The sequence below is a fragment of the Trematomus bernacchii genome, unplaced genomic scaffold (genome assembly GCF_902827165.1).
Source record: "Trematomus bernacchii unplaced genomic scaffold, fTreBer1.1, whole genome shotgun sequence".
NCBI lineage: Eukaryota > Metazoa > Chordata > Actinopteri > Perciformes > Nototheniidae > Trematomus > Trematomus bernacchii.
The window spans coordinates 7,969,392-7,995,143 of NW_022987547.1; the positions used below are offsets into that span (position 1 = coordinate 7,969,392).

The 25,752-nt window shown below is 38.9% G+C and overlaps 1 protein-coding gene across 1 annotated transcript in view; it reads left to right on the top strand.

The window, feature by feature from the left end:
- Positions 1 to 15,784, top strand: part of LOC117476360 (potassium/sodium hyperpolarization-activated cyclic nucleotide-gated channel 1) — a 67,179-nt gene extending 51,395 nt beyond the window's left edge. Inside the window, exons 6-8 of the mRNA XM_034122817.1 lie at positions 498 to 738; positions 6,580 to 6,744; positions 14,703 to 15,784. Of these exons, the coding sequence (XP_033978708.1) occupies positions 498 to 738; positions 6,580 to 6,744; positions 14,703 to 15,784 (1,488 nt within the window). The remainder of the gene's footprint in view (positions 1 to 497; positions 739 to 6,579; positions 6,745 to 14,702) is intronic.
- Positions 15,785 to 25,752: the final 9,968 nt, after the last annotated feature.

The following is a 25,752-nucleotide window of genomic DNA, read 5'->3' on the forward strand; positions in this document are numbered from 1 at the left end:
TCAGAGCCCCCTGGCATTAGCCGACACCGGCATCTGAGGCTGAGCTAACATCTCTTTTGCGAATGTCCCAGAGATTGGTTATCCCTCTGTTAGTGTCCTGTTGTCACTGGAGGAGAGTTATCCCTCATGGGGGGTCAACCAACACACCAACGCATATGCCAAGTGCCCCGACTTTCCATCTGCACAGCAACAGAGATGTGTGGGTAAACAGACAACAAGCTCCTAATCTCCTGCTGGGTCCGAGGGGACAGGATGAGACCGGAGAGATGGCCTGCAGCCGACACCAGAGGGCAAACTCATCAGGATATGACACGCGTGCCAAAAAGTTTCTTCTCAAGAGTGATGGGGAGTGCTTTAGGAGTATTAGGGATAAAGCAGCAATATGCATCCAAATTATGCCGGCAGAGATGAAGGATTTGTGCTGGGTTTTTGTATAAGACTAACAAGTTGTACGAGGAATCTATTGAAATATAATTCTTTGTTTTTTTCTCCTCCAGGAAATTGTTAACTTTAACTGCCGTAAGCTCGTGGCCACCATGCCTTTGTTTGCCAACGCGGACCCCAACTTCGTGACGGGGATGCTGAGCAAGTTAAAGTTTGAAGTCTTTCAACCAAACGACTACATCATCCGGGAAGGCACGGTGGGGAAGAAGATGTACTTCATTCAACATGGTGTTGCGAGTGTCATCACCAAGTTCAGCAAGGAGATGAAGCTGACGGATGGATCCTACTTTGGAGGTCAGAACAAAAACTTAACAATTTGGAATTAAATTTGAATTATTTATTTTTCACAGATTTCCACATGAAAATGCAAATATGAATTATATATGTGGGTCCTGCCATGCAAGAGCGCCATACTTACACAGTCACGCATGCATTCCCACAGTCTACGGTTATATATTGAGACACGAGTCTAGCCTGAGGTCTTGCGTTTGATGCTGTTCGAAGTTCACTTATTGTAGATGTCGATTCTCATTAACCAGTGTTGGACGTTAGTCAGCTTCTGCCGTTACGTAACCACTCATCTGGTCGATGGAATAGGCCAAGGCGTGGATCAGGCATCCCTTTAGGACATACAGAAGATCCTCCCCCATCCTCACACACAAACACACACACTAGCATACACACACACATGCACATGGATGAACTCTTCTACCCCTCCATAGGTTCCTGTTGCATACACTTGGCACTGAAAAGAGCAGCCAGTCGTTTCCTTTGTGTAAACTCAGCAGCTATTCCCTCGTTCTGTTCTCCTTTCTCTTTCTCTGGGCACCACTCCCATTTGCTCTCAAAAACATCACAGATATCATAACATTTTTTATTTAAAATAATGAAATCGCATTGCACGTTGTTTACTCAGACACGACAATGTCTGCCTGCAGGTTTTGTCAATGTGAAAGCAAAGCAAAGTTTCCTATTTTAGAGGTTCTTGCATATTTTATCTCTTGAGTTCATTCCCACTATGGAAAGAGGCTGAGGAGTCTAAGAATACTTTCGCTTTGGTGTGTCTTGCTCCATTCAGTTCATGTCTCACAGGCGAGCTAAGGAAGGCAGTGAGTCAAGAAAAAAAGAAATCAGTCGTCCTTTTTTCTGCTTGTTCAAACCACAGGATTGCTGTCATGCTACTAAGTGTAGAAAGCTACTTGCTTTAAATATGAGGTTGCCGGGGGAGTGGGTGCTTTTTGAATTCTACATGGAGTGGACATGTCATATGGGAAGATATGTGGCAGTGGCAGTGCTGTTCAAACAATTAATCCTCTGGGGCTGCAGCTCAAGAGATATCCTGCTAAAGAATCATTGTGGCACAGAACAAGTAGATCTTGTTTAAGAAACTAAGCTGAGATGTCAGGAAAAGGGCTCTGACAAATAGATCCTAATGGCAGTGAGTGTGAACGCATTTATCAAACAGTTCAGACACAAAGCTTTTGAATCTTGTGTAGCATTTACCATCAAAAGAGCCAGATGTGTCCTTTAGAAGCTGGAGGAGACCACAAACAGAGCTAAAAGAGAATGTTTGGATTTACATTAACTAGGTGGCCTTTACAATTTCAGAATAATGATAATGTTCATCCGTATGCACTGAATGTGCAAAGGAGCAACTGCTGTTTGCCATAGCAACTTAAGAAATAATGATATTTCAATCTTCTGCTTCACTAACGTGGCAAAACAAAATCCAGTTTAAAGACTGCAATAAAGCTCTAACCAAACATTATTTTTACGGTACATTAATACGCTGATTATTTTCTCAGTTAACCGAGAAACCTATTAAAAAAGCTCAAACCCCCACACATTTATTTTTGTTTACCATATAAACCAAAAAGCAGCAAATCCTCACACTTTTGACGCTCGAAACAAAGAACAATGTATCAACAGTTGTCAAAAGATTTTCTGTCAATCAAGTTATTGATTCAGTGAGTAATCATTTCAGATCTCATCCTCAGTATAAAGTTAGAAATGAACAATTACCAGGCCTCCTATAGGACTTATTGTGCTAGACTGTTCACCAATAGGAGTCCCAACCAACTGCTCTAATGAAGATTGACCTCTTCAGACCAAATTGATGAATCCAGGAAACGTGTTGAGGCAGCTTTACTGTTTGCTTTATCTAAAACAGTTTGAAGGTTATTCTGTACCACAAAAATATTAGGTTTAGTTTGTTGTATTTGATTCATTCATTTGATTCATTCTGTGCAGAGATTTACATATACCAGCTCAGTAAGCTATCTGACAGTTCACAGTATAAGATTATTATCTGTAATATGTTCAATAACAAGGGAATAACATACAGATAAAACAGTGAACATACATTAGTTGTTCTCATTTCATCTTCTAATTAAAGGATTTGTGTTATATCCGCCCAAATAATAAAGGTTGCACTGTTCATATCGCTGTGTCTGTGCCGGGCCACCTGCTGTTGCCTTCTGCCCAGCTGGTCTTCTTACCCGTTTGCACGGCATTAGTAGATGAGTTGGGAGCAGCTGGCTGTACTAGGCATCTCACTCTTGCCCCTTTTTCCCGATGATTCACACTCCCCTTACAACCAGGCCAAACCGTGGCCAGAATGAGAAATCGGTGCGGGGGACTGAGACAGACACAGAGGGAGGCAGAGCAGAGCATCAAAACGGAGCCCAGCCACATGAAACTATTAGCATAGTGATGAGCAGGACATCTATGAGGACAGTAGGTCACACTGCGCCTTCAGAAACGGTAAATGCCGCGCCTGCATGCTGTTAAGGTATCATAGTAGTCTGGTATTACATATTGGTACCATAGCTCTGTAGTGAAGTCACTGTGAGGCTAAGGGACTAATCGAGTGTAATGCTAAGATAATGACAGACAGAGCATGGATATCCCCATTGGGCTTGAATGCCTCAGTCACCCGGGACTCTGAGTCTCTCCTCAATCACAACCATGTAAGGAGTAAGGGAGCAGTTGCCATGAGAGTATGTGACACAGGAAGTGATAGCAAGTTTCCATAAATGCTCCTGGGGTCAAGTGTGATGCTTTGTGGCTATGGCAACAGACACGTGTCAATTGAATCTCTTGAAGTGTTAACATGGCCTTGCCTTATACACACGCACACACACAAAAAAACACATGCACAATTATGGACACACACAAAAAGGCTTTTTAGATGAAATTGCTAATGTTCAGTGGCTGAAAAAGTAGTAATATCTTATGCATTAATGTATTCATCACTTTAATGCTGCAGATGTTATACTTTATATACTGCCAGGAAGCTTGTTAGTTTCACCAAGGAATCAATAAAGTGTATCTACCTTTCATAATATGTTTTAAAGTATTTGTTGTATTATTATTTTATTATTATCTCAATCTTAATCTTCAAATTAAATAAAGCTGTCAGATAACAGAAAGGCATTTAAAAGTACAATATTTGAATATCAGTGGCAGTAAAGTAGAAGTATTAAGTAGCAGGAAATAGAAGTAAAAGTCCCTCCAAATTATACCTGAGAACACTAGTTGAGATAATGTACTTAGAAACTGTCTACCACTCTTTTTCATATGGAATAGTGTTGAGTAAAATAAGTAATTTAACATGGTTTAGTAACATTGACTTCTTGACTACTTGAATTAGGTCCCTCCTAATTCCTAAATAATAGACATAGCCCACATATATAGATATTTACATTTTTAGAGAAAGCAGAAGTATAGCTGCACATTTTGCTGTGATACATGTGTATATCAGAATCAGAATCAGAATACCTTTATTAGTCCCACAGAGGGGAAATGTACTTTGTTACAGCAGAAAAAGAGCCAAAGACAGCTTAATAGTATAGTGTTAAAACGGTGAACACAAGTGGCTTACAAAAACTGCTTTTCTGTCAGTTCGATGTCTCCCTTCATGTTCTCAAACAATCATTGACAACTGGAGCTCAGTCTAGACGGACAAAATGAATGAGTTCAGTTTAAAAAAAGGCTATCCCAAAAGAAGAAAGTGAGTAAAGAGATCATGTTTTTTTTTGCTTGCTCCATTATTTTACTGCTGGTCCAATTCGGGTTGGGGATGGAGTGTGTTGGGTATCGGTTTAACAGCGTTGTAATGTGTGTACTACATTCAAGGCAATCTAACAGCAGTTTTCATCTTTGTTGCTTTATTAGTGACTCCTACTGGTAGTAAACTAAAACATCATGCATGTATTACTAGAAATTCCCAATATATAATATTCCAAGAACTGATATATTTGGAAACACTTATTTCCTTTCATGTTGAGATTCTGATGAAAAGATTGATTCTCATGTCTGTTGCTAGAGCTTTAAGGCAGCTTAGCTTAGCATTAAGACTGTAAGCAAGGGAAATGGGTTAAATAATCAGTCTAACAGCCCCTGTGAAGCTCATTAAGTATGTGAAAAAAACACATTTACCTCTGATTGTAACTCACAGCACCATACAGCTTCAGATCAACCCTTCACTATCTGTCTTTGTGTCTGCCTCTTTTGTAAAACGACATATAACAAGACACATTTTTCTTTCCGTTTGTCATTTTTTCTCTGCTTTAACAGAGGTACAACTTAAGGGAGCTTTTTCATCATTACAGCACTAACACCTATTCACACCCACAGCTTGAGGCTGTTGCTCTCACACTCTGTGCTCTATTTTCATGACAGCTCATGGTGTGGCCAAGTCATCACGACAAGTTAACATTTAAGGATTTAATGAAGATGGAAATTGTGCTTTAGGTTCAACAGAAGTGCAAATGTGGGTGGAGGTTGAGTGGTGTTGGTGGTTGAACAGAAGCCAAAGGAAGATGATATTTAGAAGGGTACTGTTTTTCCACCTTATAAAGAGAAGAACAAGTGTAGGATGAAAGAATGGTGGGCGGATAGAAAGATATTTAGCCCTCTGCCTCGTATCACTGATTCATGAAAACACAGGGGAGATCAGGCGCAGTGAATGGCAGGTGTTAACACCTTATATCATCTACAGCAACACATTATTGACTGTGCACTAAACTAGCTCAATGCTCTGTGATGCTATGCTCAAGTGAGGATATTCAGATTGGTCTGCATGTCTATACAAGCAGCTAAAAGTCGTGATAATACTAAGATAAGGTTTCATTATCACATGTTTTATGAAATCATCTTATTGTATCGTAGAAACTGGGTTTTTAGTCTATTTTTTTGTAGTTTAGGTCATTCAAATTCATTAAAAATCACTTTCTTAATCAACAGCATAACCTTTTAAAGTCACCATGAGCCATCTAATCATCCTATTAATCTTGTAAAGATTTGTTAGCACTTAGTTTCACTAAAAGGCCAAATTAAAATGTATTCCATTACAACCCTTTGGAGGGGTCCAGACCCTAAGGTGGGAAGCACTTGATTGGCTAATCAATGTAACTCTATTTATCTAAGGTGGGAAGCACTTGATTGGCTAATCAATTTAACTCTATTTAAGTTAACAATTTGCTTCATCTAGACTAGCAACAAATTTAAACATATACATATGCTGATATAGAGGTCCCAGAAGGAGTATCATTTCAAGTCAATTAGTAAATTTTTCTGTTAATATTTTCCTATCCGTCATTTGTAATCTCAATTGTTTATCTTACATTTGATTTTAGAGGAAATGTAGCTAACACCAACAGGAAACAAGATTAATGCCACGTTGTTATCTGATGCCAAGGGTCAAGTGTTTTGATGAATGTGTTCACTTTACATCTTTGAGAAACCACAGTGGCTGATCAGGCATACAGGAATGCTGCGTAAACATACCTCTACTTAGTTATCCATTACATTTCTTTTTTGTATAGCTGACTACTGTATCACATTATGGGACCATTACTGTAGCTCTCTGCAGGATGATGAATTATCTCAATATAATGCAAGTGACAGCCACGCTGATGGGCTTCTCATTTTATTTACATTCGCATTAGCCTCTGCTTCCGTACCTTTTGTAGTAGAGGTTCATCTGTAAGGTAATCTGTATTGCAATTACTGGGGTGATTTCCTTAATGTCCTTCTGCACTCTCCACTTCAGTTGGTGCTTCTTTATGTGTCAAATGTTTTATGCTCTCACTCTTTGTCCTCCTTTGTCTCCCTGTGTTTTCCGCCTTGCAGAGATCTGTCTGCTCACCAAGGGCAGACGAACAGCGAGTGTGCGTGCAGACACCTACTGCCGACTCTTCTCCCTCTCTGTTGATCATTTCAATGAGGTGCTAGAAGAGTACCCCATGATGCGACGCGCTTTCGAAACTGTCGCCATTGACCGTTTGGACCGCATTGGTAAGAACTGCCTACATCTAACCTATGTCCTGTCTGATTGGTCGAATCTCCTGCCTGTCATCGTGCCTTGTTGTCTTGTCTTTATCAGTATTTGTTTGCCTTCTTTCTTCATAAAAGCATTGTCTGCCATCTTGTGCTGCATGACCTGTATGCACTGTTTGTTTGTTTTGTTGATTTTTTTTTAACTTCCGTCTCTTTCTTTGTATTAAATAACCTTAAAGATAAAATTGTTGGAACCAGCATTAATCCTTCTAAAGAACCAAAGTAGCGTTTTGTGGTTGGATTAACTGGAAGGCAGTGCATGTCGCTGTCCGGGAGGGAGTCAGTTCGCCCCATCGTTGGTTTGGTGTTGACCCCCCCACTGGATGTCAGCGAGTGGATGGAAGCTAACCTCACATGCATGTGTGTCTGGCCCTCTTTCCACTCATCTGCACTCCTGGGTATGAGCCAACCCAGTCTCAAGGCATTTCGTGTTATAGTCACGAAATTAATTTAATCTATTGATTTCGTGTCACATAGAACGATTTTAAAAGCAATGTATTTCTATTGGTGGTATGTTTCGTGCCTGCACCACGTCTTTTTGTCCGGTCGGGTCTTGGAAGACCGGAAGCTGTGTGGTTCATAAAAAAATGTTCTTACTCAATATCTTACCCTAAGCCTAACCCTATCCCTTTTATTTTAAATTGTATAATGTCGGAGTTTTTTTGCCGTCCGCGAGGAAAGGAAATGGGGCAAAGAGCCTCAGAATACTGAAATCTGTATTTTTTGTCATCTTTTTTTCCTTCTAATTTGTTATTATTTGGTGCAGGCACGAAACATACTACCAATAGAAATACATTGCTTCTAAAATCGTTCTGTGTCAGAATACTGAAATCTGTATTTTTTTAAATCTGTTTTTCCTTCTAATTTGTTATTATTTGCATTGCTTTTCAAATCGTTCTATGTGACACGAAAAAAATTGCGAAATTGTGTTGGTGAACACGAATCAATAGATTAATTTTGTGACTTTAACACGAAATGCCGTGAGACTGTGTTGTATGAGCAGCGCCCCACCCAATATCAGAGTTCTCAAAATTAACCAGAAAAAAAGAAACATAGCTAGCAGGGCCAGGTGACACCAGGAAGCTGTTTCAGGCATGAATGCTGTGTCTCAATTCACATACATAAGTACATCACGTACTTACACTTGCTATTTTGAGTGTGTAACTGCGTTCACACTGTTAAGTATGGCAAAATGCAATGCACTGAAAGTACGGTCAAAAAGTTAAGTGCCGAACACTGAACACTTTTCACCCCCAACAATTGCCATCTTGGCTCAGTAACAAAAAGCTCCAGTGAACACAGCACTGTAAATAAAAGTAATACATTGGGGGGTTTTGGGGGGTCTTTTCATAAACATAAAACTACTCTGTTCTGAATGATTTGGTACCGCATATGCTAACATTGCTGTTAGCTAGCTATCTAACGGCTAAGAGCAGTGGAAGTAGCTAGCTAGCTAACAGCAGCAGCAGCACTAGCTAGCTAGCTAACAGAGGTGGAGCTAGCTAGCAAGTCAACAGTGGCGGAAGGGCACAGTGCTGTGTGCGATTTGGGACAACGCTACTCAGTTGTAATTCACACACTGACCAATTGTTCACAGTGTACAACGTGGCTGTGTACTAAGGGAAATACCGAATTGAGAAACAGCATAGCTCTGTGGTCCAGCCAAAAGACAGGACCCTGTTTAGTTTTCTTCAGCTCCTCAACAACCTTCCTTATTTTTAACGTCTGATTCAAAGAAGAACCCTGGCCATGTTCAATTGTAGTACAATAAGATATAATGGTTCAGAAAGATATATTTGTAACAGGTAAAAAGGGGCACATGTATGTAATATAAACAGGGCAATAATTGTTTTCCACATTCTCCCACTCATTCAAATGTGTTCAGTCTGCTCTAATAGCCTACTTTGATTGGAAATAAAACTAATTAATTAATATATTAAAAATTATAATTTGAAAGTATTGTGCAGCAGGATAGTTTCTTGACTGACGGAAGTAGAACATATGTCTTTGGTTTTGCTTTTATTTTTGCTGCATTAGAAATACAATAGGTTTTCTTTTGTAGGCTAATGATAATTTTCTCCTTTTTTTACTTTTTATACATAAATTACTTGATAGTAATAGTACCTTTTAGTGTCAAGCAACAAGAAGGATTTAGCTAGTGTATATTGAGGATTATTTTCATCACGTGTTTATATCTTAGATACTACTGAATGTATCTTAAGATCTGGTACCCATCCCTTTTTATAAGACAACAAAATGACAATTTGTAGGTACAGATTAAAGCGCTCAGTTATGTATGGACAAGTGTGAACAGCACATGTTTACTTTTTACAGTATAATATTGTTTTATTTGTAGCTCAGCTACTATACGATGGCAGTAAGGCACTACAGCAGGATCTTAAGCTTACGCCTTACCACTGCAACTTATGTGGCAGTCGTAATGTTGGTGTGTAATATTCTGACAACATTATACAAGTTTGAATAGTGTTTTCCTCCTTAAGCACTTATCCTTAAGAATAAGCACAAACAGAATTTAGCAAAAGGATGCTCACCAACTAAATTAGCTATTAAGGCGACAGGTTACTGGTGATTACAAAATTACATTTTTATTGTTTTGTTTTGGCTCCTTACTCCTTTGTAACACAGAAAACGAAAAATTGACAGTGACTTTTACAGCTAATTAATAATTTATTGTGCAGGAAGAAATCGATTTATTTCCTTCTAAATAATAAAATTAGTCCTAAAGGCTGCTTCACAGACAACCTGAGCAGCCTATCATCATAAATGATCAAACAACCAACAAACGTATAAGCCTGTTGACAACGCTCGAGGCCATAATGTTTGGTGATTTGTTTCCCTATTTATTAACGGGAAAAACAATATCACTTGAATGCAAAACTGAAGTTTAATTTGCATAATAACAATGTGCCAATGTTGTCTGATATCAGTGGTTAAGCTTGCAGTCTGTATCTACTTTTCTATCTGTTATCGTTGTTTTTATTTGTCATGGCTTTGTATTTGTGTATTATTTTGCCTGACACAGGCACGTCAATATTGAATTGCTTTGCAACCCAAGTGTTGACTCAACATTGAAATACTGTAGTGTCAGGCAAGTCAGCAACAAGCAATGCACAATAGATTTGGAACAAGACCGCTCAGAGCCAATCAGAATTCAATGTCACTGTTGAGGCAACCTTTTCTCCTCAGAATTACGTTCAACATAATAGTGGCTGGATGACTGGGCTATATCACAATATCTGACATATCTGCAACATGTCCTCACCAAAATCCATACAAACCATGTTTGCTAAATGTATATGGGATAAAATAATATAATCATGATCCCATAGCCATCCAAGAAATAAGTTAAACTGAGCAGGTAAACTAATCCGGAGTGTGAGGGGTGACGACTTTTTCCAAATGTTGTATGACGGACGGCCCACATTTTCAGACTTTGAAAACATTTTGGTTTGTACTAAACAGATTAACGCAATTTAATGTTCAACATCAGTGTTTATTCTGAGATATGCTCATGATTTATGCACTAATTAATAGTCATTATGGCAAATACAACTACTCTAGGGAAAAACTGTGGTCAGTGTTTAAATTCAACAAATGACAATACTGTTTTTGTTGTTTAAGACGCAACAAAAACCCGTAGGTCTGTCCTTGACTAAAATAATTATTAGTCAACAAACGTTTGGTCCAATAATCAATGAGTTTCATTAGTTGATAGGTATTTTTTTTCTCCAAAAAAAATCTTGCAAAAGCAACACTTTAAATCTTGTGTATTTAAACACACTAATTGACTGAATAATTATTATTCATCTTAGACCAAAAACATAAATTAATGAACTTTTCATCTAAGGGGCAGCCCTGCAAAACTCCATCTCTGGCTTTCGCCTTTTATCCAGCCAAATGTCCACACACTCACTTTCCCCTGTGATATACGAATCCCCCCCCCCCCCCCCCCCCTTTTTGCGTTATAACTGAACGCTAATTGTCAAGTATCTGCCCTTGAACACAATTCACAGGAGACAAGGTTGCATTTTCTTGGAGTAGCATAAATCAAATACAAATCTTCACTTGCCCTAACATAATGTATGCCGTTTGGCCTCAACAGTCCAAATCTACATTTGCCCTTTTGATGAGATCTACCAGCTGATTCATTCGATCCATCCTCAGACTAACCATGAAGGGGGTTTTGTCTCATACGAGGGAAGATACTCTGTCATGAGCCGTGCTGGTTGTATCGTTTCTATATATGAACTGCATTTGGTTACATGCTTGTCTTGCTCTAAAAAAAGGAAAGAAGAAAAGTATCCATGCTTTGAAACCAATAACGTGTTGCACATTTGACATTATCTTCTATCTATCTAAAAATTATTTGACCAGGAGTCCGTCTTGAGACGAGCACATCTCGTTTTCAAGAGTGTCCTGGCCGACGAGTAGGCATCAGGTAAACACTTTATTCCAATTCCAATATGCGAACAGGGACAAATTGACCTATAGAAGCTTGCTAAATGGATTCGGTCTCAAATTCATCCTCCAAGAGTTTGACCTCTTGCTGGAGCTTACATGAACTGTTTGATTCCTGCATCAGTGACACATAACTCAAGTCACCCACAGCCAAGTCCTGCAGATGTTTTGATGGACACACTCAAAATGTCAACGACAAAGACAATCAAAGAAACAAAAGTTATTCAGTGTCACATGCCATGTTGATTTTGTAAGAGACTATTACAGAATAATTCACTGGATTTCGAACACACATGTTATTTAATCTTTGAACCCTTTGTTCAAAGTGTATTCACAAACTAAATCATGCCTGCAGATTAGTAAATACTTTACTAATGCAATGCCACACACAGTTTTTTTACATGCAGGAATCCCATATCATCATTTATTCATGTTTTCACCAATTGAAAAAAAAGGTTTGTTTCTGATTGTCTGGCTTGAAATATGAGGGGTTTTTTTTTGTGTTAAATAATTTGGAGGAAAAATTCTCTGACATTAATCAAAGAAAGTCTTAAACTGCTTTAAGATACATAATGTCACGTTTATTACATGTGGAGGGCAGACGTTTATTTAATTCATTAGGAATCATTTTCTCACACATTTTCACCAGTTATCCTCTCTAAATATATGTTCTTATGATAACCTTCAACAAGAAGAAACTGAAGAAAAATAACATGTCCTGCAGGGACTCAAAACAAAAACAATTGATAACAAATCTTTGGTGAAATTATATATCAAATTTCATTGCGAGTCAGAATAAAAAATGTGTCTCTGTAAGGCCTTGAATGCATCTCTAAATTTGTGTTTACTTATTATTTACCAAATACTTTACAAGTTATATGATGTTTGTGTTTTGATTGTTATTTTGATTTGTTTGTTTGGTGTGTTAACTGGCTTTTAGATAGTTTCACAAAAGTGATGTTTTAAATGTCAGATATGGGTTAACTACAGTACTGTAATCATATTTGAAATCAAATTCATTTTAATATTGAACTAATCTTACTGTTACTATTGTGCCAGGATATCAAATTACTAACACAATCCTGCAGTTGTCATATTTAAAAATGGTGATTTGACCCATAGCTGATACATTTTATTTCTATTCAACACGTTTTGTATGTAAAAATCAAACATTTATTTACCCATGAGTGGTGTTTACATTTTGTTAATGTTTTTGTTTGTTTGTTTTCATTTTGTTTTAGGTGATAATAGTTTATTCCCTTGATAATGTTTAAAAAAACGTCAATTTATGGATCAGGAATGCTTCATCTTGCAAACATGTTCAGAACTGGTATTCAATCAGGAACAGTCCAGGATTTATGGAACATATAATATACAAGTAGGATTTTAAAGTGTCAGTCTTTATTATTTAGAGGGTTGCATATGTATAAAAATGGATTGCCTAAAGCAGGCTAGTGTTTCTATAAGAACAAGGTGCCCAAACGGGCGTGTTATCGTAAGTGTGTGTGTGTGTGTCTGTGTGTGTGCGTGGGTGTATGACAGTTACTGTTATGTAGTTTAAGTAACACTAACCTGTTTCCAGCCTGGTACTTGGTTAGTTAATCTTTTTTCTTAGCTTATCGTGACTATGAATTTTTACTGTACATATACTCATTATGCTCATGATTATCAGCCAGCAATTGAGATTCTTTAAGTAGCGGTATTTAAGAAAAATATGTAAAGTAAAACAATTTGCTTCCTAAAATAACTTAAATGTAAGTATGTATATATAGTTTTAAAAGTCCTTTTTTTTTTACAAGTGTGTTCATTTATCTTTTGCTTTAACAGATAAAGAAGAAAAAGAGAATAACATGTCAAAGATAGATTAGGAGTGAAATTAGAAGATGCCCGAAGGGCAGCTCTGATGTTGCCCTGAAATCTTAAGATATAGTTTCAAACCAGCAAACATTCAAATCCTCACAGGCTTCATTTGGAGAAATAATGTGTTGTCCTTCCAATCTACAGAGTTTAACCCTGTCACCTTTACAAATGCAATGAGAGCATTATTGTAAGTCAACAGTATAGTCTCATAGTGAGTATGTGGTGCTAGTTTTAGCTTGTAACCCAACCCTGTAGTGTCAGCTTTGGACAAAATATCTGCAAAACATAACATCAATCCTGTGTTAAAGCTGAATGCACGGCTTGTTGGCAGCCTTGAGGGGAGAAAGCCGTCCAGAAAATGCAGCTCAACTGTAAACCCGGCGCAGAAATCTCCTGCCCTCAAGGACGGGGCTTAATGATTGACTGAGGCTAAAGCCTTCAGCTCACTAAAAGTCAACTCTGTCTTCCTTACCGACGAGTAATGCTTCACAGCCTGTCGATACACAAGGTCAACAGTAATAACAGGAAACACATCCCTAAATACATTTAAACAATCATTCAAAGTAAATATGTTAAATAGATAACATTCTTTATGGTTATTGTAAATTGTGGAATTTTAAGACATATTTCATGCTAAACATTTTACCACAATTATGCTCACAAACTCCCAAAACCACAGAAGTGGTCGATGTTAGAAGAAAGCATCTGTCAAGCTGTTATTATCACGCTCTGTGACAGGCGGGGAAAGATGTACAGGTCTCTGGGCCCAAATGCCCTTTATAGGTCAGATATAAACCACTTAAAAAACGATTTCTTCACAGTATTAGAGAACAAAAGTTCCAAAATGAAACAACACAGTGCATTTTGAACATTTTATTTATCATCAGACAATTCCATTTAAATGAAAAAACAGCATTATGTGGTGTAAAGATTAGTTTTCCATAAAGGTGTTAAATGTATAATTCTATAACCAACCTGTAGTTGTGTGTTAGAGTAAGTCTTTGTATCTTTGTTTGCTTGTTTTTATTGTCATATATTTTGTATACGGTTCTGTAATTGTCCTTGTGATGTGTTTAGTAGACTTGTGTTTGTGATTTAAGTAAAATGTAGCTCTAAATATTCTTAGAGTTTAGACCTTTTCGAATAACTTCAACTAAATCTGTCCAGTAACGTGATGTGTGGGTTCAACTCATCAGTATTCTCTGTGTTCCATCGTCCACATCAGCACCTTCACTGTCTCCGCTACCATGTCATACGTTAGTCATCTTTGTCTCCTTATGTGTCTCAAACCGTACATTTCCCATAGTCATTACCATTCAATGTCCTTCACAATTTATATTCAATATGACAAATATTAGTGGACGTGAAAGGATGCAGCTTGTAAATACTAAATATAGTTGAATCAAGAGAATGAAGTTCATCTACTGAAGATGCAGTGACAAAACGTCTTCCTACAAAAACGTACAAGCTGCATCTTTATTATTATTGTCCTGTATCCTGCCCTTTTCCTGTGGTTAAGGGCAACCAAAGTTTGCCATTGCTGTCTGTGCTCACTTCTCTTGACTGCACCCATACAGGGAAGAAGAACTCCTTGCTGCTGCAGAAGTTCCAGAAGGATCTGAACGCCGGCGTCTTCAACACGCAGGAGAACGAGATACTGAAGCAGATAATCCGTCAGGACAGGGAGATGGTGATGATGGTGGACCGCAAGCAGTCAGTCACCGGGATGAACTTAACTCCAGTGTCAGGAAACTCCATCATTAACTCACCGGCTCAGCCTCCCTTCCCCACTGCCTTCGGCACCAATCAGTTTCAGCAGTCCTCTGTTCCCATGACCTTCAGTGCTTCAGCTATAGCCAATGCCTCTGCTGCCCGCATGCTGCCAGCCGCCGCCGCTGCGGCGCAGGGGGTCTATCCGGCCCCCAGCATGTCCCACGGCAGCCTGAATTCCTCCTCCATGAACCCACAAGGAGCGATCATGTCGCCCTGCTCCTTCACGGCTGCCATGTGCAGTCCCTCCGTGCAGACCCCTCTGGCGGGCCGGAGCTTCCAGTACGGCTCGCGCACAGGCTCCCAGTTGTCGCTCCTCCAGCAGCCCATTGCTCAAGCGGCTCTATCCGCCCAGCAGCCCGCTGTGTCTCCTGCAGCCTCCTCCTCCTCCCAGCAGCCCTCGCCTCAGCAGCAGCAGCAGGTCCCCTCGCCTCAGCGGGTGGACATCCACAAGAGCACACAGGCTCTGCAGTCGGGCAGCTTGAGTCGAGATGTGAGACATTTATCGGCCTCCCAACCATCACTGCCACATGACACGTCTCTCGGCCCCAGAGTGCACCCGGCCTCAGGAGACTCTCTGGCCTCCATCGCTCCTCCGGCGGCGGCGGCGGCGGCGGCGGCAGCAGCGATCCAGGGAATGAGTCTGCAGAGCGGCATCCGCACCACAGTGCCCCAGCGTGTCAATCTATTCCGGCAGATGTCGTCCGGAGCCCTGCCCCCGGTGCGCTCGGCCGCGGCGGCAGCAGCAGCTGCAGCGGCGGCGGCGGCGGCAGCTTCATCTTCTTCATCCTCGACCCAGCACAGGGAATCCCCCGGATCTAGGAGAGATTCTGTCCTGAGCAGTACGGAGACTGAGCAAGACAAGATGCGTTTTGCATCAAATTTATGATCCCATTTTTTTCCCTTTTCATTTTTTAAACTTGTTTCAACTCATTTTTAAAGTGGAGATGTAACAAAAGAGATAAAGATGAGGGACTTCAGCATTTTTGTTTCTCTCAAGTTTTTCTTCTAAAATAGCCTCATAGAAATCCTGTACATACAAGCCCTTGTATTATATTTTAGACACATTGTCTCCCTAAACTTAAGAATGTATATTATACAGATACATCTCTTTTCTTTGACGCCATATATATATACATATGTATATATATATACTGCTGTATGTATGGGTGTGTGAGAGTGTGCGAGCATGTGACCGCGTGTGTAAAATCCAACTAGAATATTTGGCAATGGCAATTTAAAAGCTGTAGTATAAACATGAGTCTTCCTTTCTGAGAAATATAAAGAATTATATACAATGTATGAAGTTTATTTCTTTCTTTTCTTTTCTTTTTTTTTCTTTTTTTTAACTGGAATGCATTGTGGATTCTGACGATGAATATTTCCTCCTTTTTTTTTTTTTTTTTTTACCATTGAGGAAGAGAAAAATGATCTTCTCCTATTAAGCAGCTTTAGGCACCACTGTGGAATAATACATGCAAGCAACTCTGACAAATAATCTCAAAAAGCACACACTCATGAAATGAATCTCGTACCAGTTTCCTGAACCCTCATTTCAGAAACCAACACAGAAACTGAAACTAAGTGTTACGTTGCTCTCGGCGACAGAATACCGTATGCCGGGTCACTATATCCCCACAGCGGCTCACATACAAACCATGACAGTGTTATGGGTCCAAAGGGAATAGATAATAGAAATGCTGCTTTCTTTGTTTCTTTTCAAGGAGAATGGAGTGTGGAGACAGACGGATGGATGCTATTGTTTTTCTATTCCTAATTTCAGATGGCTGAGATGTTACGTAATGTTGCTTAAAAATTCTGTGTATATTTATAATATTTATAAACTAAAGATTATCACCATTATGCAATAGACTGTGACATAAAGATTACCTATATGTGTGCTGTAAATAGTTTTGTAGATCTAGTATTTACAGATACTGTGTGGTGCATTCTCTATCATAACAATGTCTTACTTCTATCAGGAACCTGGATATCATCTATACGCGAAAAAGGTTTAGTGACAAAATACATTATGTTCCATAAGAGATAAACGAACCTTAATGCAATAGCTAGCACTACTTGATGCTGAGGAACGCCTGATTGGAGGACATTTAACAATCCCTCTCTATGTATACTATCCCTAGCCCTAGTGTAGTTTTTAATTTCACATCAGGTGAACATATACAATATAATACACAACTTGTTTTCAAAAATCATCCTATTGAAAGTAAATGTGTCGTTTTGACTCGCCTCATTCCCTAAAAACTGCCCAGGATCGTTTTTTGTTCAAAGATGGAAATTAGGCTTTTTCTGTTCATCAAACTTCTTCTTTTTTTTTAAAGCTGCTTCTTGAGTATAACTGTACTGTACGCTGTCACATCACAATTATTGTAGTTGAAGAGCCTGCCACGACGTTTTCCAACTCATTTGTTTGAGGTTAAAGGCGTCATGTATGCAGTCGCTCAAGTGTGAAGAGGGGACATTTTCACCGAGCTGTGTTTTTGTGTCGGAAAAAGAAATGCTGGTTTGCATTAAGGTTTCTGTCTCGTGTAAATCCATTTTGTGGGCTTAGGCACTCTAAACTGACCTAGACTGATGTCGAGGCAAAGGGAAGCAAGGTCAAGCCAGAATATCGTGCCTCAATCAAAAAAGGATAAAAGCTAAATTGGAGCATTTTAATCCTACAATAATACAAGTATTTGATGATTCAACTAAAATAAGCCAGCCGCGACGGCTTACGGGCCATTTCCCTGCAGATAGTGGATTGGCGTGCGTGAGGCCTTTCCTGCAATCTTCATATAAAGTGAGTGACAGAAGTATTCTGCTGTCATGATGGATTTTCTTATTCCAGTCAGTTTTCATGGCCCCCATGAGAGTGACTAAGCCCTCTGAGATAGCGTTTTTTTAAAAGATTACAAGTCTTCGCTACAGATTGTGTCGATAGTGTACCAATACAGTCAACCCACCAATGTCATGAAAGCATGCACTTGTCACAAATACTTAAAAAAAAAGATACTATCTCAAAAATGTCGACGTTAAATGTAATGTTAGATTATGTTTTGTTCATTGTCTGTCTGCCTAGACGTTATCTGTGTGTGAACAGAAGCATTGACTCTTCACATGGACATTCTTAAGTATTTGTGCCTAAACTATAGCCATGTTCCATCCTTTTGTTTTGAGTGTGAGCTTGGTGCGTACGGGGAGGGGGGGGGGGGGCACTTCTGCACACAACTGCGCATTCATTCTTACTATACTCAATGTGTTCTATGTCTCAGTGTTTTTAGACAGGAAAGGAATAAGCAATGATGGCCAGATGTCTCAGTTTATCTAATTGGTATCTTTAATTGCAATGTGAACTTCTAGATGCAGGATTTTTTTTTGTTTTACATTCTCGGTCAAGCTATATAGCATATTTAATGAGGTTATGTACAGTTAAAAAGAAAAAAAGTGCAATCTTTAGCAGTAATATCACGCTCGATGAGACATTGTACAAATTCGGAGCACCGTTATACCTTTGTTTGTAGCTAGCCACTGATGTTTGGGTTGTATATTGATGTGTGGAAGGAAACTGGCCAAAGCGAAACATTCATTGTTATTGTTTTAAATTGCACTTTCTGATTTACTAGTAATAAATAAAAAGGTACAGATTATTTCGGCTAGGTTAGATGTTGAATGAGTAAGTAAGGGAGCAATATCCCAGAGAATTCGTGCTGCCCTGATCCTGAATGAGGTTCAAAATGAAGGGGGAAATGTTCTATATAAAAGGAAAAGCGCTTAATCGTGAATATGCCATAGTGTATAGGAACTAGTTCAGTCAAGATGGATAGCAGCACTGTTGCTTTGTGCTGTTTTTGATACTTGCCTTTGGAGGGAGAGCTTCCCAACTATGTGCTTTTTTCACTATACCAATCACAATTAACATACTGGAATGGGCATTAATGGTGACACTAAAATAACGAGCTTACGTATTAGCAGTATAGAGACTCTCAACAAACCAGCACATATATTTGTATATTTCTTTTTGTTTGTTCTTTTGTTGGTTTGAGAAAAAAAGAAAAGAAGAGAGGACGAACCAAATGTTGATTTGGGTTTGATGACCACAGGTTTCATATGTTTACTGATGATGTGCGCAGTGGAGAGAGGGGCGGAGCTCTTTAAACCCCACTCACATGGTCATTGTTCAGCTCATTTATGTAATCCAAGGCTTAGAGGGAAAGAACTATCAGTCGGTTACTTGATACGGAAGAAAGAAAGATAAATGTAAACTTTCTTACAACAATATGCAGACAAACAGTGTTTGTCAAAAAATCTTTTTGATTTTTTTTTTTTTGTTTATTTTGTTTGTAAATAATAAACCTTTAAAATATAGAAAATAAAAGACATATTGTCATTTAAAAAAAAACGAGTATGTGTCTTTCTATTGTGGAGCAGTGAGGGGGTCCATGGAGACCTCTTTTAGAATTGAATGGAGGGAGAGAATGGAGAAAGGGTTTCAGAGATGAAGCAGTGATGGAGAGGGTCATCGAGTATTTAGGAACAGTGTCTGTCAGCAGATACAGCCGAGGTGAAAAATCGCTCCATGTGGTCACCGGGGATTTCCATTCATTACCTTCAAATCCAGTTATCAGTCAACGTCGTCACAGCGAAGACGGATTCCTCTGCATGAATGTACTCAAAGATGGGACAGGTTACTCATCGCTAATGTGATCCTCTTATAGGAGAACTAGCTCTTATGAAAGAGGTTTAGAGTTGCATTTCCAGCTGCAACAATGAGTCAACTATATTAGAAATCATATTTCAATGATTTTACAGCTTCTCAAATATCTGGATTTGATGATTTTTTTTGTTTTCTTGAGCTTTTTGGACAAAACAAGACATCTTCCAACTCTAAAGTTACAACAGCCATTTCTTACTATTTTCTAACATTTAATAGACATAACGACTAGTTGATTAATTGAGAAAATAATCTTTAAATCAATTTTATAATGAAAGGAATTAATACTTTTTATTTAAAGCTTATAATGAATTTCTTGAATGAGCGGAGTCCTTTTCACTGCGAGGTTGGATGTGTCCTCCCTCCCCAATTAAAAACTGAGCACAGCTCATATTGCACAGGTGGTTTGCGGTTACCTTTTTGAAAGCCGTCTCTCACAGGGTTACATCAGGGTGACGCATGCTTCAGTCGCTCTGTATCTCAGTTATCAGAGACACACTGCCCTCTATTACACATCCATGCCTCATTAAATGTGAGTAATTGTATTCAGGGGAAATAAATGTTTCAGTTTGTTTGATGTGACTTAAGATGACAACGAATGTTTGTTTACTAAAGCCTTCATCACAGGAGCAGACTTACATGAGCTCCAGAGCTATTACATCCACGATGAGGCTAAATAACTAGTCCCTTAAAAGATACTAAAATAAATAATCACAAGGTACTATTTGTTCGTTTAAAATAATTAGATATGTAGTCCATTACGTTTTTATAAATAGTTGAGATAAGGTCAATTATATATCTTAAGTGGACTTAGCTTTCAACCTTTTATAGCAATTGGAGGTTCCTTAGTCATCACTGCATGGAACTAAAGTCTTAAACTTGATGCAGACTTGAATATTGCATATTATTTAGGTCTTATAAAAGATGGTCTGATGGGATGTTGTTGATAAAGATGTGCTGCAGCTTTCTGAGTCAGTGTTACCGATCTGCAAGGTTACAGTGTGCTAAAGCAACAAAGCACATCCATTCATCTTCCATTCAGCTGGTGAATTATAGAGAAGGCCTAATGGGGCGAATGAATGGCATGCTTAAATACTGGTAATGAAACCACATCAACATAAAAACACACTTAAAATCCTTTATTTAAAAAATAGTTTATACTGTCAGAATGTGTTTTTCTTGAATAGACTTTCACCCACATCCTATCAGACCATCTTGTTCTGAATGAAATGGGCAGAGGGGTTAGGAGGGGGCTGTGAAGGAAACATCTAGAATGTCCTCTGCCAGAACAGAGCGAGCTGCCCATGTCGACCTGAGGGCGGGAGAAGTGCCGACCAGAGTGAGTGACATCCATAACACTCTCACAGTAATTCGTTTTTAAATAATGAACACTTCTCTGGTTACAAAACAGCCTCAAATTAATATTGATGCCTCTATGACATACATAAGTAAAGAAGACCATCAGCTAAGTGTGGCTAATGCTCTTTAGTACTGATGCTTATAATCAGGGTCCGATTTCCTGCAAAATAAGAAAAGAAGATACATATTTACCAGGAAGTCCAGGAAAAGAGCTTCACCTCACTGCTCTTACGATCTAACACCGACAGCACACTTTTCGAAGGCGGGGGCCATATTGATGTGCCAGCTGAAGAGAAGGAAGGAAGAAGGGAAGGCACAGGAGACCATGCTGCAGGAAAATGAGAAGGACTCAGGTGACCGGGAAAACACTTTTTCTCCCCAGAGACTGCCAAAATCAAGTAGTAGTATCTTTTAATATTTATTCTTAATGAGAGAAAAACAAGCTGCCAATTGTGAGTTTACCAGCAACTTAACTGATATTTTAGCTACAGTGAAATCATGTTGTTTATTGCCCCAGGGTGCCAGGCAGGTCCTGGCTTGATTGGGTTGTTTCCAGGGAACTGTCAAAGCAGCTTGTTATGAATACATTAGGAGGAGGAACTCCCAGGGTGCACCTGTCAACATTGTTAAAAATAAAAGCCTCATCCAATTCTCCTTACTGTGCCCTCTCTACCAGGCCTGGATGTATACGATAAGGATTAGTTGGGTTATCGCTTTTGAAAAACTCAAATAAGGTTGCAGGCTTATGCTTGACCCTCAATGAGCCAGTAGGAACTCAAGGTTGACACATGTGTGAGAGAAGGCCTTACATTTGGAGTCAATGTTATCATAGCTAGAATATGTGAAGGAGAGTTACCCATCAATTTGACATCACATGTTTTGAATGTATCCAGTTATCTACGTCATTACAATAGCCATAGAGGGAACAGTGATGTGTAAATTGACCGCTGAAATGTAGTCAGTATACTTTGAGGTCCTGCGTGATGATACCATCTGTGAGGTAATCATGTGGTGTTTTCATTTTAGCATTACACTGACAGAACATGCGGTTTAACCTTAGCATGACCATGACATGACTTGTGACCTATACGACTTCATTAGCTTGTCCTTTAGAAAGACGTTATCCCATGCTGTGGTTTCAATTATTATGGATTGCATATCAAAGCATTTTGATTTAACCTGCAGCACTGAGGTCAACAATCATGTAAGTGAAATCCTACCAAGGACAGTATGAAACAATATAGACCATATATGTGTGTGCTAATGCATTTCATTGTGCACCATTTCATGGAAAGTGCAGAGGATTCTCCTAAAGAATAATGGGTTTGATACTAAATGACTTTCCCATTCAGATATAATTTAATGAATCTGCAGAACAAATGGTCATAATCCATGATTTATGTGTTTAACATTTATCAAGGGCTTAATTAGCTTTCCCACACCAAATGGGTTTCTAGGCATCTCTGTGCTGTGCTCTGGGATATATTTAAACAAATATATATTTACAAAAAAGACATCATAAAATCCTAGAAATATCAAAGATACAGTGAGAGTTGTTCCGGCATACAGCAGTAACAGCTGTTGCAGTAAGTGATACAGTAGCATATTCTCTAACAGCTCCTTCTAGGTATTTATTGAAACCATGACATTTACACAAATCAATATATTATTTAACAGCTGCAGTAAAAGAAACTAAATGCCTTTTGGATCATTTGAGTCCTATGCCACAAACTCCAGCCTCTTGTTTGATATGTATGCAAGCTTTTAGATCTCTTTTTTTTTCCTACTAATTCATCCAAAAAACTAAAAAAAGTATAATTCATACACACAAAGATGAACAAAATGTGTAGAAGCGGGAGGGCTGAAGCATAGCTTATGGGAAGTAGCCCTCCGTGAATCATCATCCTAATACAACATTGACATTATTGCGTCAAAAACGTATAGAAATTAAGGAGAACAAAGAAATAAAGAAAATAAAAAGTTAGGGCAAGGCAAAAATAAATGCATATATATAAGAAGATATACTAGATATACTGTAGGGTCATTTTCTGCACATGTCAATAGCAGTTTCAACTATCTTTTTTGGAAATGAAAATACTATATATAAACATATGTACACATGTACTGTACTTGGCAACGAATAATAATAATAATAATAATATATGCATATAATAATATATGCATATAAACATTGTGAACACTTATATCTCCACTAGAAATTAAAAGGGGCCCTATTATGGTTTTGGGGGGTTTTCCTGTCCTGTAGTGCATGTGCAATATAGATGTGTGTGCATGTAAATGGTCTGCAAAGGCTAAAATCCCTGTGTTCCGATTAGAGGGAGTTTATCTCCCACACACTCCCCCCCCCCAAAATGCTAAAACGCCTCATTTGGACCGCTTTGTTGTCTTCTGGAACATAGTGACTATAACAATCGCCATTCCATTGGCTAGCGCTTCAGCACATTGTATGTGATGGGCGGTACATCCCTGAGCTGTTGACCAATCACAGCAGAGCCGGACAGCTAACCAATCAGAGCAGACTGGGCTCTGGTTTCAGACATAGGGTGAAAAGAGGTGCTGCAGCACAGGCAGTATGAGAAAAATAAAGAGCTTTTTGAACATTAAAGGATGCAAATATGTCACAGTAGAAGCACAGAATACAAATATGAACCTGAAAATAAGCAGAATAGAGCCCCTTTAAAATAAAATACTGTGGATGTGCGCTGAATATTTCTGGTATTTCCAGAAGAGGCTTACTGTATCTAACGTTACGAACTGCACACAAGCTTTAATTTATTTCTTGTCTGAAACGGTGTTTATATTTTTATAATTTGCAATTAAATACTGCATTCAAAGCCATACTTGTCAGTTAAAAAATGCAGCCCTTCCAGTTTTGTCCTGTTTGTCCCTTTGATCAAATTTCATCAGGCCAGTCGAATCAATGTCAGCTTTACTTCCTTCCCACTATACATTTCATTTCAAACAATCACCTGAAGGCATTTGTAGCATAAACAAAACGGAGCCACTGTCCTCAGGTGCTCATGTAAGGTCACCCCCACCCACAGAGACAGCCGTGGTAATCCACAAGGTGATTTCTGACGGAGTCTGATCTGGAATGAGTCATATTTATGCAGCTTTTTACTCAGACAGCAGTCCAGAGATTGATGTCACTGTTTAGAGGGGTCACCTCATTTTCTATTTTGTCCCAGTCTCCCGCCTCCTTTCACATCAGATATGCATCCTCACAGTAAAAGTCAGACTTGGTCAATGTGTGTGTGGGTGTGTGTTTACTTGGTCTCTGTGTAAGCACTGATGAGATGCACATGTCCTGGTCTGTTGGGCGAAAGCTTCCTGGGAATAAAAACAGAGGACTGATTAGAATTCAAGAGCAGCCTTCCTCCACTGCTCTGTCTGCGTCTGCCCACTCTCTTTGTCTAGATCCACACACACACACACTCACCCACACACACACACATCAGTCTGTCGTTTTGATGTCAGCTTTACCACCCTTTAAACCTCAGACCTATAGGTGGGAATATAAGCAATTTTCTAGTTTGTTTTAGGGAACATGCCTTCTCAAAAGCATGATTTATAGCTTTATATTTAGCAACATGTCCATAGACCAGAATATATATATGTATAGTCTATATCATTATTTAGCTAAAATTGCATGCATAAGTATAGTACTAGTAACATACTTCTTTTTAACATGAATCGCCTGGCAGAATAACAGAATATTCTCTAAAGGCATACTGGACTCGATACAGAGGCTGCAGTCATGACACATCTTTTTCAAAGAGAACACAGCAGGAGCGCTGCCTGTGTGATCTGAACTCAATATTGAACTGTGGTGCAACAGAAAAGTCAATCAAGATTAGCTCTGGGAGGTCTATCTTTCTGTCCAAAATTGCAAACTAACCTTGTATTCATACTAAGTATGACGTTACATTTTGATTTTACAGCAGTGCATTCCAACTGCATATGTGCATTTTCTGTACATGATAAGCAATCATTTGAGAACGAGATGTGAGCTTTTAGGACATACTGTACATGGACTAACAGGCTCCCAATGGCGGTCCAATGGCAGCCTGCGAGGCAGACTTAATTCAAATAACTCTTAGATAAAATAATAACAAATGATGAAGATAAAGGAACAGTTTATAGGCCAAACATTGGAACAAACCAATAATGTAAACAGGTTTAGTGGCATTCAGCCCCTCTACTCACCCTCATTTTACAAGTGTGTTGAAGAACAAAGGGTAAGCTTAAAGGAAATGTAAACATGACAACGGTCTGTTGACTGTCTGTTATAATGAGAACTTTAATGTAGACATAAAGGTCACAACAATTCTTTGTTTCAGGTGATCATACACAATGTTAGTTACGAATACTAACACTACATCCTACACACTGGACCTTTAACACTAACATATTAATACTATTCATTTGCCTTACAGTTTTCATTCAACAACTAGCCTTGGTCATTCGATGCAGACAGTGCAATATACTTTTGAGTAAACTTCAGTGTCTGCTGGTAATATCACCAAATCATAAATCATTAGGCAGTACATTCTGATTGTGGTATTAATTACGTTATGCTGTTCAGATCACAGTCCTCTCTGCTCCCACAGGAGTAACTCTAAAGACAAGTGACATTTCCTCCATCCAGCAGGACATTTTTTTCATATTCTTTTTTCTGTTTTGATACTTGCGTGTGGTACCCAGATGCGCTGTGAGTCACTTTAACCTTTACCGAGCACCTTGCCATCACATAGCATTTAACC